Source organism: Chenopodium quinoa, unplaced genomic scaffold (assembly GCF_001683475.1).
Source record: "Chenopodium quinoa cultivar QQ74 unplaced genomic scaffold, ASM168347v1, whole genome shotgun sequence".
Taxonomy (NCBI): domain Eukaryota; kingdom Viridiplantae; phylum Streptophyta; class Magnoliopsida; order Caryophyllales; family Amaranthaceae; genus Chenopodium; species Chenopodium quinoa.
Window position 1 is genome coordinate 1,504,891 of NW_018745068.1, and position 12,058 is coordinate 1,516,948.

The 12,058-nt window shown below is 34.3% G+C and overlaps 1 protein-coding gene across 2 annotated transcripts; it reads right to left on the reverse strand.

Moving 5' to 3' along the window:
• Nucleotides 1-80: 80 nt before the first annotated feature.
• On the reverse strand, nucleotides 81-10,566 carry LOC110709472 (probable S-sulfocysteine synthase, chloroplastic). 2 transcript variants are annotated; one of them, XM_021887690.1, is made up of 12 exons: nucleotides 10,425-10,566; nucleotides 10,022-10,273; nucleotides 9,156-9,265; nucleotides 7,830-7,887; nucleotides 7,413-7,676; nucleotides 7,165-7,302; nucleotides 5,363-5,414; nucleotides 5,154-5,203; nucleotides 3,228-3,287; nucleotides 2,641-2,721; nucleotides 495-687; nucleotides 81-411 (listed from the first exon to the last, which is right to left on the reverse strand). In XM_021887690.1, the coding sequence occupies exons 2-11, from the start codon at nucleotides 10,250-10,252 to the stop codon at nucleotides 598-600; spliced, it is 1,134 nt and encodes a 377-aa protein (XP_021743382.1). In that variant the 5' UTR covers nucleotides 10,253-10,273; nucleotides 10,425-10,566; the 3' UTR covers nucleotides 81-411; nucleotides 495-597. The 2 variants fall into 2 exon arrangements, with proteins under 2 accessions (XP_021743382.1, XP_021743383.1); XM_021887691.1 differs by lacking the exons at nucleotides 10,022-10,273; nucleotides 10,425-10,566 and adding an exon at nucleotides 8,557-8,602 and having other exon boundaries at nucleotides 9,156-9,262.
• Nucleotides 10,567-12,058: the final 1,492 nt, after the last annotated feature.

Sequence of the window (12,058 nt, forward strand, 5' to 3'; positions counted from 1 at the left end):
CTTTTTTCAAACACATTTGATATTCAACATAGATAAAAGTACATAAACCCTGTTACTAAAATTCCTAGAATTCTGGGATGTAAGTTAGGAAGTTAGCTGTCAATTACAATTCATTTGTCAAATTATATTTTAAGGTCTTAGCACTGAAGCAATTTATACATCATAATCTGATCAAAACTAAACTTTCATCTGCTCCATCACCAACAGAAGTCAGGTTCTTGCTCCCAAGTAAAATTGGCTTTGCCACCCACACAACTTCCAATATCTACACTCAATGGATCAGTTGCTAACTACTGCCGGAAAGAATGCATCTGACTGCCATCTCTGATATCCATAATATTAAAGAACTTGGGAGTATGATACCCACGATTGTTCGAACTGTTGAACACTAGGGTGTCAAGCCTCAAAAACCTGAAAATGTTAAAACCGTTGATAAGTTTTCACAACAAAGTACAAACTCTGAAAACTTGACTTTAGTTGTGATTGTTGCATACTCGCTAGAGAATTTCAGCCCGTCTTATTCTCAATGGTGATGGAGACTACACAATCTTCTGCTCATTTTTGCATGTGTTTCACAAGCATATTATTGCCAGGAAACTATTCTTCCGTCATATTTTGTGCATCTTTGTATAAGGATTGGAAGAGAACTGTGGAAATATACCTCTCACCGAAACTTGGGAATATGACCTGCAACATCCCAAAATTGTTAAACTTATCCCAGGAAGCAAGTAGTCAAAAACCTAAATGCATGAAACTTGATTCTCAGAAACAATAACATGGTATCAAAGCCTCGTATTGCAAAAAATGAGTTACTTAAGCCACAGGGTATCAAATATTCGCATTGCAACGACAAAGGGGTAAAGATGCTTATGTGTACATCCTGTCCACTGCATTCTCGTCTAAAATTATTTTATTTATTTTCTATTTTCCATCTGTCACACTTTAAGGTCCAGTATTCAGGTGTAGAACTATTTTAATCTACATGCATTCATGCTATATTCTATCAAATATGTTGATGGGTGCCCTTGAGGAGATAGAGTTACTTAAGTTGAGGAACAATAAACCTCCACTTGGTAGTGTTTGTCCTAGTTAAATTTTCATAAAGATAAAGAACATAGGGGAAGATCCAACTGGAAATCGGGAATAACTTGATACACATTGAATGCTTAGAGAGGCAATGGGCAATCTAGACGGTTTTAAAAATGACAAAAATGAAAGAAGACGGTTACTTTTGAACACAAGGAGTTCCTTATCTCAGGGCATGCTTGGATTGGCAATAATCCATTATTGAGGTAATAGAGACAAAATAAAGAGATTGAAGATATATTCAGGTGTTGATACCAATTAGGAACAAATCGGATGATAAAATAGTCTAGGGGAATGGTAGTTTCCATTGCCTGCTAGAGCTCGACAATTATTCCTGGTATAACAATCAAAATTTCAACATAGTGCAGAATATCCTCTAATCTCATGGACATAAAGTCTGCCTTCCCAACTCAATCAAATTATACTCGGTGTAACCGTGTAAATGCCATTTACATGTTCAGGCTTCAGCCAATAATATTTATTTCAATATTCATGAAGATTCATATTACGATCGGCGGTCAATGCATAAAAGATTTCTATTCAACAGGAGAAAGGACTCTTAACCCAGAAATTAATTACATTCAGGAAGGAGATCTGGTGGTCCCACAAAGTGAATCTATAATCCACTATGACTATGAGTGTTATGGTTCAGCCACTAACAATCTGCTTTGTATATTTTACAAAAAGCAGAAGACACTAATTTATTTTTTTGTGGTAATAAAAACACACTAAAGCAGGTTTTCCCTCCTAAACTAATGAAGGAATAATAATTTCACATTGAAGATGTAAGCATGGGTCTTTTTGAGTAGATCTTAATTAATATGACTGCCTTGGAGACTATTGGTCAATCAACGCCCAAGTTTTAAACGATTATAGTAGACATTAAAGTGATATAATGCCAATTCTTTTTATATAGATATATAAATTATAAAACCAAGCATGGATAGGGAATTTCTAGTAGCATATCAGATCATTCAAGTACCACAAGTCCCTAATAAATAAATAAATAAAACATATATGTGCCTTTCAAACCAACATCTAGCTGGCTGCCATAACAACCAGGACGTTATTTAGCAAAACTCCTTTGCTCTTATAAAATACTCCATCCGTTCCTAAATAATTGACACACTTCCCTTTTTCGTCCGTTCTTGAATAATTGACACATTGCTAAAAATGGCAAGGACCCACTAATATTTAATTGTTTTTCTATCTTACACAATGGCCTACCAGTTTTAAGGTTTGTATTAAAATAATCCCCACCCCCACTCAAACATTCCACTAACTTCACTTTACAAGCCCATGCACTATTTCTATGAATAAAATAACATTCCACTAACTTCACTTTACAATAAACAATTCAATAAAACTACCCCACTCAAACATTTCTTAAACTCCGTGCCTAATCAATGTGTCAATTAAATGGGAACAGAGGGAGTATACAAGTAATTGACATGTGTTAGCACTTCCGAAACAAAATTAGAAATTTTGCTTACTCATAATGTATTTTTTATAGCAAATTAATAAAGAAGAGAGTGGTCAGAAAAGAGCACTTACAACAATAAGTTTTCCAGCATTCTCAGGCCTTTTCGCTACTTTTATTGCAGCAGCTGCTGCTGCTCCTGAAGATATTCCAACCTGCAAGTAAGATTGATTCCCTAAACAATGTAGCTTTGAATTGTTGGAATGAATTTAATTATAAAAAAACATTGGAGAAGTCCAAAACATTATATTAAGAGATTTAGGTGTCCAGATGAAGAACTAGTAACATTGATATTTTAGAAACACCCCAACACATGTATCAAGAAAGATTTTTTATAAAACAAATTTAAAAATCGATAACACAACAGTACCTCCTCCATTTATAATTGCAATGTTTTACTTTTCACGCTCGCCAATGCAAATTTCGTATCATAGATATCTTTAATTATACTTTAGTAAAAATTATAAAAAGTTAATATATAGAAAGTATAAATCGAGACAACTTTAACAACACCCCACATGACTTTTTCCAAGTGTATAAATCACAAAAGATGACTAAAGGCTCGTGTGTAAATAATGTAAATTTATCAAACATTGCAATTAAAAAAGAATGGTGGAAGTGTGATTTACTCCTACTATGCTAAGCAGTTTCTTAGTTATACCAGTAAACCTTCTTCCAACGCCAACCTCCTTGCCATTTCAACTGCTTCACCATTAGAAACCTTCAAATTTCCAAAACCATATATTAGTGAAAAATCCAATGGACTACATAGAGGCACATATGTTTCCAATAAAATTGCAAAAAGAAAATTCAAAGAAATTACATACAAGGGGTCATTTTATAAGCTAAAAGATGCATTAAAAGGGAGAGAGTATTCAAGTAATTAGACGATTCAGATATATACAGGACCAGAGAGATAATGATGCATTGCACTTATGAAGTGTAAATTTTGGTGAAACTGGCTTCTAGGTCTATACTATAATAAGATTAATAGCTTATGTAAGCACTTCTTAGCATGTCTTCTTACCATATATCCATCTCACTTGCAGCCATAAGATAATTGAGAAATCTAATACGGAATCTATGAGATGTGCGACTCCTAATTGTGTTATAGACAGAAATGGAACAATAGGAACAAAGCATGATAGATATTTTCTTTCTCTGGTATAGCGCCACTCTCACTATACACATTCCTTTCTACCTTTCCTCGTGAGTGGCAACACAGCCATTTATTTTTATTCTCATCTTCCCTAAATCCTGTTGCCCTAATTTTCAAATCTGCATCGCACATCAAACTCAACCACACTGAATAATACCAATTTATATGGTAGGTTCTAAGGAATGTACAAGGCTATATAACCCAAATACTCATTGTAGAGAGAACAAACTGCCAGATTTAATAACTGTCTCCATCAAAAACAAAGTTCCTAAATAAATTTAACACTTTATTGACGGTACATATGGTAAGCAGTCATAAAGTGCGGCAACGGTAATTGATTTGTATGCAATTTTGCAAGGAAATTTAATGGTCATTACCACGTCAATGGAGCTCCACCTACAACAGGTGTTTTTGTTCACAAATTTTCATTAACACACAATACCATAACTAAAATGGTAAAGGATGGTAATAGAAATTAGTAAGGAAAAAAAAAAAAAAGGGTATTTGTAGAGAGAATAGCATTATCATGCATTGGCATACAATCTTCTTCACAAAATTATTTATATAATCATTACCATTACCACTGTTTATTATAAACAACCAGATGGCCCGTAGGAGTATTAGAATGTTAAATAGTGTGTGTGTGTGTGAGAGAGAGAGAGAGAGTGAGAGAGAGAGATGGAAAAAAAATGAACCATTGGCTTTTACTCAAAGAAAAGAGGAGCCTCGTTTGTTTATTACCAACAACCAAACGAGCTGCAAAAGTAGTGGAATGTTAGAAAATAAATAAATGGAAGCAGATAGCCAGATACAGAGAAAATCAAAAGAAGTAATAGGATGTCCAAGAATTAACTTAGAAAAGGGGGAAATGTGATGGAGAAAGAGATGAAAAAAAAGAAACATTGGCTTCCACTCAAAGGAAAGAGGAGCCTTGTTTGGATGGATGTCCCAAAATAGTCATACTTTTGAGACATATAAAATGATATCCTGATACTTCGCAACAGAAAAGACATCGAAAAGAGGAAGAGGAGGAGGAGGAGAGAGTCAACGTTTGAAAAGGCGCATTTCTGCTGCCCAAGTGCTAAGAAAGATCTGAACGAGGTACCTTTAATGAGTCATACTGCAGGCATTTATAAATAAATTCACAATAATGGAAGGAGACAGATTTCCATCATAGCTTCATTCATGAATGTTCCACTGAAATCATTCGTAAAATCTCTAAGTACAGAAGATGGCTATTAAACAGATACTTGTAAATCATCACAACTTACAAGACGCATAAGTCTTAACAATTTTAGTTTGTATAATTATACAATGAGGTCAGGCCCACATGAACTGATTAACAATACAGCATGTAACAATGTCAAAAAGATACGAAGATCACAAGATAGATTAAGAGAATTAAGGGGAAAATGCAAGTAATAATACCTTCAAAACTTCATCAAGTAATGGAATATCCAATGTACTTGGAACATATCCTGCATCCATATGATAAAATTGAGCTTAGAGCGTTATAAGCAGAGGGGGGAGTGGACAAAAACAAGCACCCATTTATATTATGGCTTGCACTACTAAAAATAATATTAATAGATGTAGAAACACCATGGTGAAGATAAGGCATGAATCAAGGCAATCACCTGGGTTTTCTCCAGAGATCACACCTCTTTCAGCAGGTTCTACACCGATAACCTAAGTATTTGTAACATATTATCAATGTTGTCATGTTCGATGGGCAAAATAATGTTACGAATAACAGAGTAAAGAAAATTGGAGTATATATATAAGATAATGGTAACAAAAGGTGACATTTAGCAAATTAGTAGGCCTAAGTAGTAACCAAAATGCATAGTCAATATCAAGTACCCAGGATGCTAAATGCAAACTGAAATCCTCAGCAAGATAAATGAATTTGGAAGACAGCATTACAAGCCATGAAGATGAGGGTTTTAAATTTTTTGGTTTTTCTACAGCTTAAAATTCCCATGATTTTATCCTATTTGGCAACTGCCAAAATAAGCTTTGAGCCTTAGACCTTCCAACTGGGAAATGACTCAAACGATTGCGCCATTGATTCAATGACTTATGATTTCACGAACAAACCACTTATTCACTCAATGCTAGTTGTTTCCTTTTCTTGCAACTACTTGCCTCATTTTAAGTCCCTTTAGGTCATTGTAATCACCAAAATCACACAAGTTAGAGGGCGTTTGGCTCGTGCAAGGGGCAAAAGAAACAAATACAGAAAGGGATACAAGGAGAAAGGAAAGAAAAACCCAAAATTTTCAAGTTGCTTCCTTCTACATAGAAACGGAATGAATATTTACAGCTCCTCTCCCTTCCTAACAGTCACCACTTCTGTTCTCTCTCTTTTTCGCTATCATCACTTTCCTTCTCACCCTATCTTACCCACTGACATTACCACAAAACTCACCATTAACCAATTGTCAAACCATCACCGATTTGTTGTAGTGGATCATAATTGCCACCATCAATTCAACTGTCATTGTCTATTATAACTGTCAAAATCAACATTATGGGGGTCAAATTTATATAGAGGTTACAAGTTTAGGATGCCTGGCGAATAATTTGATGGTGAAGGTGAAGTATTGTTCGTGGTGGGTGGCAAAGAAGCGGTTGCGTTAAATTCCTCTCTCTTACTTCGGATTTCGATGGTGGGTAGTTGTCAGTCGAAATGATGGTGGGCATGGTGTAAAACCAAGGCCATATTGTTTCGGTTGGGCCGTATTGCAACGGATTTTCAATTGTCTGAACCGACATCGTCCATATCAACAAGGCATATTTCAAAAACCCACGACCTCGTCTGAATCAAATGTTCCAACGCTAAATAACCCCGCACAGAACATTACATCCCTTGTTTCACTCCAAAGCTACTTCCTATCCATAGATTTAGTGAAAGATTCTCCATGTCTCCCAACTTGTGACTCTAATCATTTACTATTCTACTCTAACTATAATAGCGTACAAGTATTATAAAATCCTAATTGATAGTACTTTGAAAAAAATTTGCATAGCGACAACCATGACATACAGGCCTCGATCAATGCATCATATTCGCACCTTCAACCACAACCATTTCCGAGATCGTAATTGAAACTATATTTTCGAAACCATGATGATGAGTTGATTTTCATGGTGATTTAAAGGGTTGTCATGGTGGCTGGTGGTATGTTGTGGTGGTTTAGTGGTTCTCACGGTCAGGTGGTGGGCTTAGGTAATGGGGCGGTGAGATGATGCAGTAGGGTGGTGCTGGTGGTTTATCATGGTTGGTCAAAGTAGAGGTTAAAGTTGGTCAAGGTTGTGTGCAGAGGACTTTAAACTTTGAGTCTTTGAACAAGAAATGGATTCAAGGCTGCTGTTTCCCTTTCCCATTTAAAACCCCCTAACAAATAATGTCCATTTCTGATAATATGCTACTGACCTTAATGTCTTTGTTTACCATTTTCAAATAACGTCCAGTGCCAGTGACAGTTCCACCGGTGCCCATTCCAGCGACAAAGATGTCAACACTACCCAAAGTATCTTCCCATATTTCTGGACCTGTAGTTTCAAAATGGATCTGCAGTAGCAAGATTTATCAAAAAGTTAAAAGAGTGAATTATGCAATTTCATATATAAAATCTAATGATAACAACTAGCAAAAGTCATTTTGAAAATACAAAAAACAACCTTGGTATTGGCAACATTATCGAACTGTTGTAACATATACGCATTCGGAGTGCTCAAAACAAGTTCCTCAGCCTTCTCAACAGCACCTTTCATGCCTTTATTAGGATCTGTTAGAATAACTTCAGCTCCAAATGCACGTAAAAGAATCCGCCTTTCAATATTTATATATGCGGGCATTGTGACAATTAATCTATACCCCTTTGTTGCTGCTGCAAAAGCAATTCCAATTCCTGTATTTCCACTTGTAGGCTCCACCAATATGGACTATGATATGCACATCAATACCAAGAAATATAAGAATGTGAAAGAATAACAAAGCCATAGTGAACAAATAAACAAATGGAACACTTAGTGGTTACTTGATGAGAAGTACAATTGACTCATGAAGATTGGGTAATGAACTGTAGAATAACACACCTTTCCAGGAGAAATGGCTCCACTTTGTTCAGCCTCTGATATCATAGCACACCCGATTCTGAAAGATAAATTACAGATATGAAACAAAATCTGATGCAGCTAATATTGTATACAAGGAACAGTATTGTGAAATTCTTTCATGAGACAGTAATAACATGACCTCTATGTTGATCACTTTCAATATAAAGATAGTGATCAGGGTAAGTGAGTTGCATGATTGCGCCTCACTAACTTAATTAACAATGTATTGAAAGTTGGTATATAGTGTCACGAAGAATCATTCCCCCAAAATATACGCAAGATGACGACTCTGAAGATAATAAAATAGTCACATGACAAGGAAGTTCAAGATTTGCCGAGAATAGATGACAAACTGACAGTCCAAAATATCATAAGCTAGGAATACCAAAAACAAAGCAGTAAGATTTAACCTGCCTAACAATTAAATGTGCTTGAAGTTGGCTGCAAAAATGGTACAGGAACACTCTCTTATATCTTGAAACCTCTACTATACAATTTACATTAGTAAATGATAACAATAAATAAACAAACAAACAATGATGTATGTCAGAGGTAGAATTTCTACTAGTCGTTTGGTTTGACATGCAAATTTATGGGGAGTTGAGTTTTTAATAAATGGACACCTGTAGAATTATTTGTAGGCAATAACATAGGAAATAGAATTCCTAGGAATTCCATCTCGCACAAAATGGAGGAATTAACTTACCTGCTGTCACTTGGTAAGTGGAAATTCCCAAGGGTATTAGAAATTCCTACATCCAACCAAACAAATCTTAGCATATTCTAGAAAATAAATTTTCAAGTGTATTGGAGATTCCTAGAAAATTATAGTTCCTTCATAGGTTACATGTAATAAAAACAACCACTAGAGTCTAGACAACTTTTGATTGAAATGCACTATTGTATTGCTCTGCTTGATTTCTCAGGAGGCTTTTCCTCTTGGACCTTGAAAATTCGGATCAGCACACCTTAAATAAGGTGAAGTAAACATCCCTTAAATGTTGCTAATAGATGTTTGGTTTATGCATACGAATGGAGAAGGAAATTATAGGGGAAAGAATTGCTAATTCTAAAACTCACATAATAGCATTTGCATGTTCAAATTTCCAAAAATAGCTAGAGTTTCAGACAATTACAGAGAACAAGCAAAGAAGATTTGTATATAAAGTAGCCAATAACACTTGCAATAAAGAAACTAAGTAGGCAAAATAACAATGAAGTTTGTAAATTTGGCTCCCATTAACCAGAGACTGCAAGAACAGGTACAACTATACAAAAAAACCAACATTTAAGAACAATGCTCACCTGTCTTTTACACTTCGGCAAGGTTCCATGGATTCAAGTTTTGCAGCAACGTTTGCTAAACAGCCTTCAGTTACTCTATTGAGATATATCATTGGTGTGCATCCAATCAACTACTCAAAAATAAAGAGATTGACTGTTAAGTACAATATTTAACAGCAAGATACTAGAAAATCAAGCTGCAGGCATTTTCAGTGCTATAGCTTCCAAAGCGACTGATCAGGTTGGAGCAAATGCACCAGAACAAAGCATATGTAACTACAACAAGAACCTATGCATACCCGCTAAATATGCACACAAAGAATAGGATAAATGAATAATTGAAAACAATATGATTAACTGAGATGTGTGATTGTTGTTGCATTTTACACATAGTACAATTTACAAGCTAAATCTATTTTACTCACTCTTCACTTCTTTCCAAGTACTGTCTCAGGTATACGACACCCAGATATGAGAATGGCACTTAAACACTTCATTTTGGACTAAAAGCATGCAAATATTTATGACTGCATTAGACACTCAAACATGTACCCATGTCCAACACTACTAATTGTATCCAGGTAATATAGACCTAATATACACCTCCCAAAAAACAACGCTAAAAGCAATTACTACTTGCATTTGCTTTCCTCACTTCACAGCAAACTCATGAACATAATCAATAGTTGCTTCGAAAACCAATGTCACATTCCACAACAACAACAATATCATAGCCTCAATTACAATGATAGGGTCACCTCACATCGCATTACTCCAAACCCATCACTAAATCAGATAAGAGTTACCAATATGTAACAAAATCAACATAACATAGAAACTAATTCCAAAATAAAACCACCAAAAGCGAAGGCGAAAAAAAAAACCACCTGAGTGACATCTTCCGCTATATTGACAGTATCAAGGTCCGGTGCTCTAGATTGAGTTTTACTTTGGGTGACCAAAGCACTCTTACATTTCTTCAATTTAGAGGGTTTTAGACTCAGAGTAAAGGGTTTTAGAGGTGTTGAAATTGTCAATGAGTTCAACCATGGTGTCGCCACCTTGTGCTGAGGTTTACAGCACCAAGAAATGGCTGAAGATGATGATGTAGCCGCCATTGATGATACAGCATAAAGTTCCTGAACCACATTTTATCACAACAAAATTATTATTTATGTATGGATTAGTGAATTACCACCATTTATGAAGTTAATACTATTTGCATAATTGAAGGAATTCTTGTTTCTAATTCAAATTTTGAAGAGATAGATGAAAAGAGAAAGCTGTTACCTCGTGCAAATTTGATTTCCTTTGCTTCAACTGTGTGACTTATCTCAACTTCTCAAAGTCTTTCAAGTATGCACATAGGCTGATAGGTGATAGGCGTACTTCGTTTGAAATTAAAAGGGCTATGCGACCATCCTTTTTTGAAATAACATTCCCTTTTTTTTTTTAAAAAAAAAAAAAAAAGAAAAAAAAAATTAAGATGATAATATGATAAAATAATGATAATAAGTGTATTGGGATTATTCTTATTTATTGGGACTATTCTAATGAGAATAATAATATGATAAAATAATGATAATAAGTGAAGAATTAAAATAGAAAGTGAGTAGAGATTTTTAAACCACACAAAATGAAAAGTGGGAAGATCATTTTGAAATGCAGGGAGTACACAACAAGGATATAATGGTTAGTTTTTAAGAAATACCTAAGAATAATCAAATGTTGGGATCATTTTTGGAAGATGGTTGACATTTGAGATGATTTATGTCAATTTTTCTATTTTTTTTTTATAGTTTTTATTAAATTATGCAAAAAAAAAAGTTATATAGAAAATGATAGTTTTATTCTATTTTGAAGGTCTAAAATAAAATAGTTCATTTTATAAAAATATTTTTAGCATATTAAAGCAAAAAAATTATACATTATGAAAAGTATTTTGTATGAAAATTTTACAGTAGTCGTTTGAAATATGACTACCATAATGTTTTAATGATTATATAGTTCATAATTGACATATTTTTTCTAAGTGATTAATTATATTACTTTATTAATGGTATTAAATAGTATTATCAACATTTTTTTGATTTACCAAATTTTTATTTTCATTTATGTAATTTTTATTCTTATTTTATAGTTTCTCCAAAAATATTTATTTTATGTTGGATAAAATTTTTCAAAATTTATATTTACATTGTAGATATTATAAGACTAATTGTGGCCATTTTATAACGTGAAAAAATAAAGCGATCATATTATATATCATTAAAATAATATGATAGTCATTTTTCGTATTTTGTATGTTAATAATTTTAATCAAAAAATGGGTTCAGTCCAAGACCGTTAAGGGTATTAGACCACACTGGACCAAAGACCAATTTTATATTTCTCGATCCGGATTTGGACCAATTTCTTTGGTTTGAACCTGCCCGGTCCATTTTTCTAGCCTAAATCGATTTTTGAACACCCCTAGTGTTTCAAGTTCAAGTTCGGGTTAAGTCAAATCTGATCTAGGTTATTTCTAGTCATTTGCCCTCATGGGTGCATGTTGGGTTCATTAGAGTCAAATTTGCATCGAGTTCAATTTGGATTCAGGTTGTGTCCCGTAAGTATTAGGGCAGGTTTAAAGTTGGTAAATTCGAGTTCGGGTTATGCTTAAGTAGAATCAGCTCTAATAATCTTCAAGTCGTATCGTTCTCGGGGTTGGGTCTAGTGCAAATCGGTTCAATCTCCATTTGATCAAGTTGATTAATTACTCCATAAGTTGCTCAGTATGTTGTTAAGCCAAAATGAAAACATATTCTTTAGTACATATTAATAAAACAACTTGTGTCGAGTTATCAGGTAAAAAAAATAAGCCGCCTTGATTGCTAGTTTTAGTCTGGTCAATGACTGATCGAGATAAACAATGATGAGCTAAT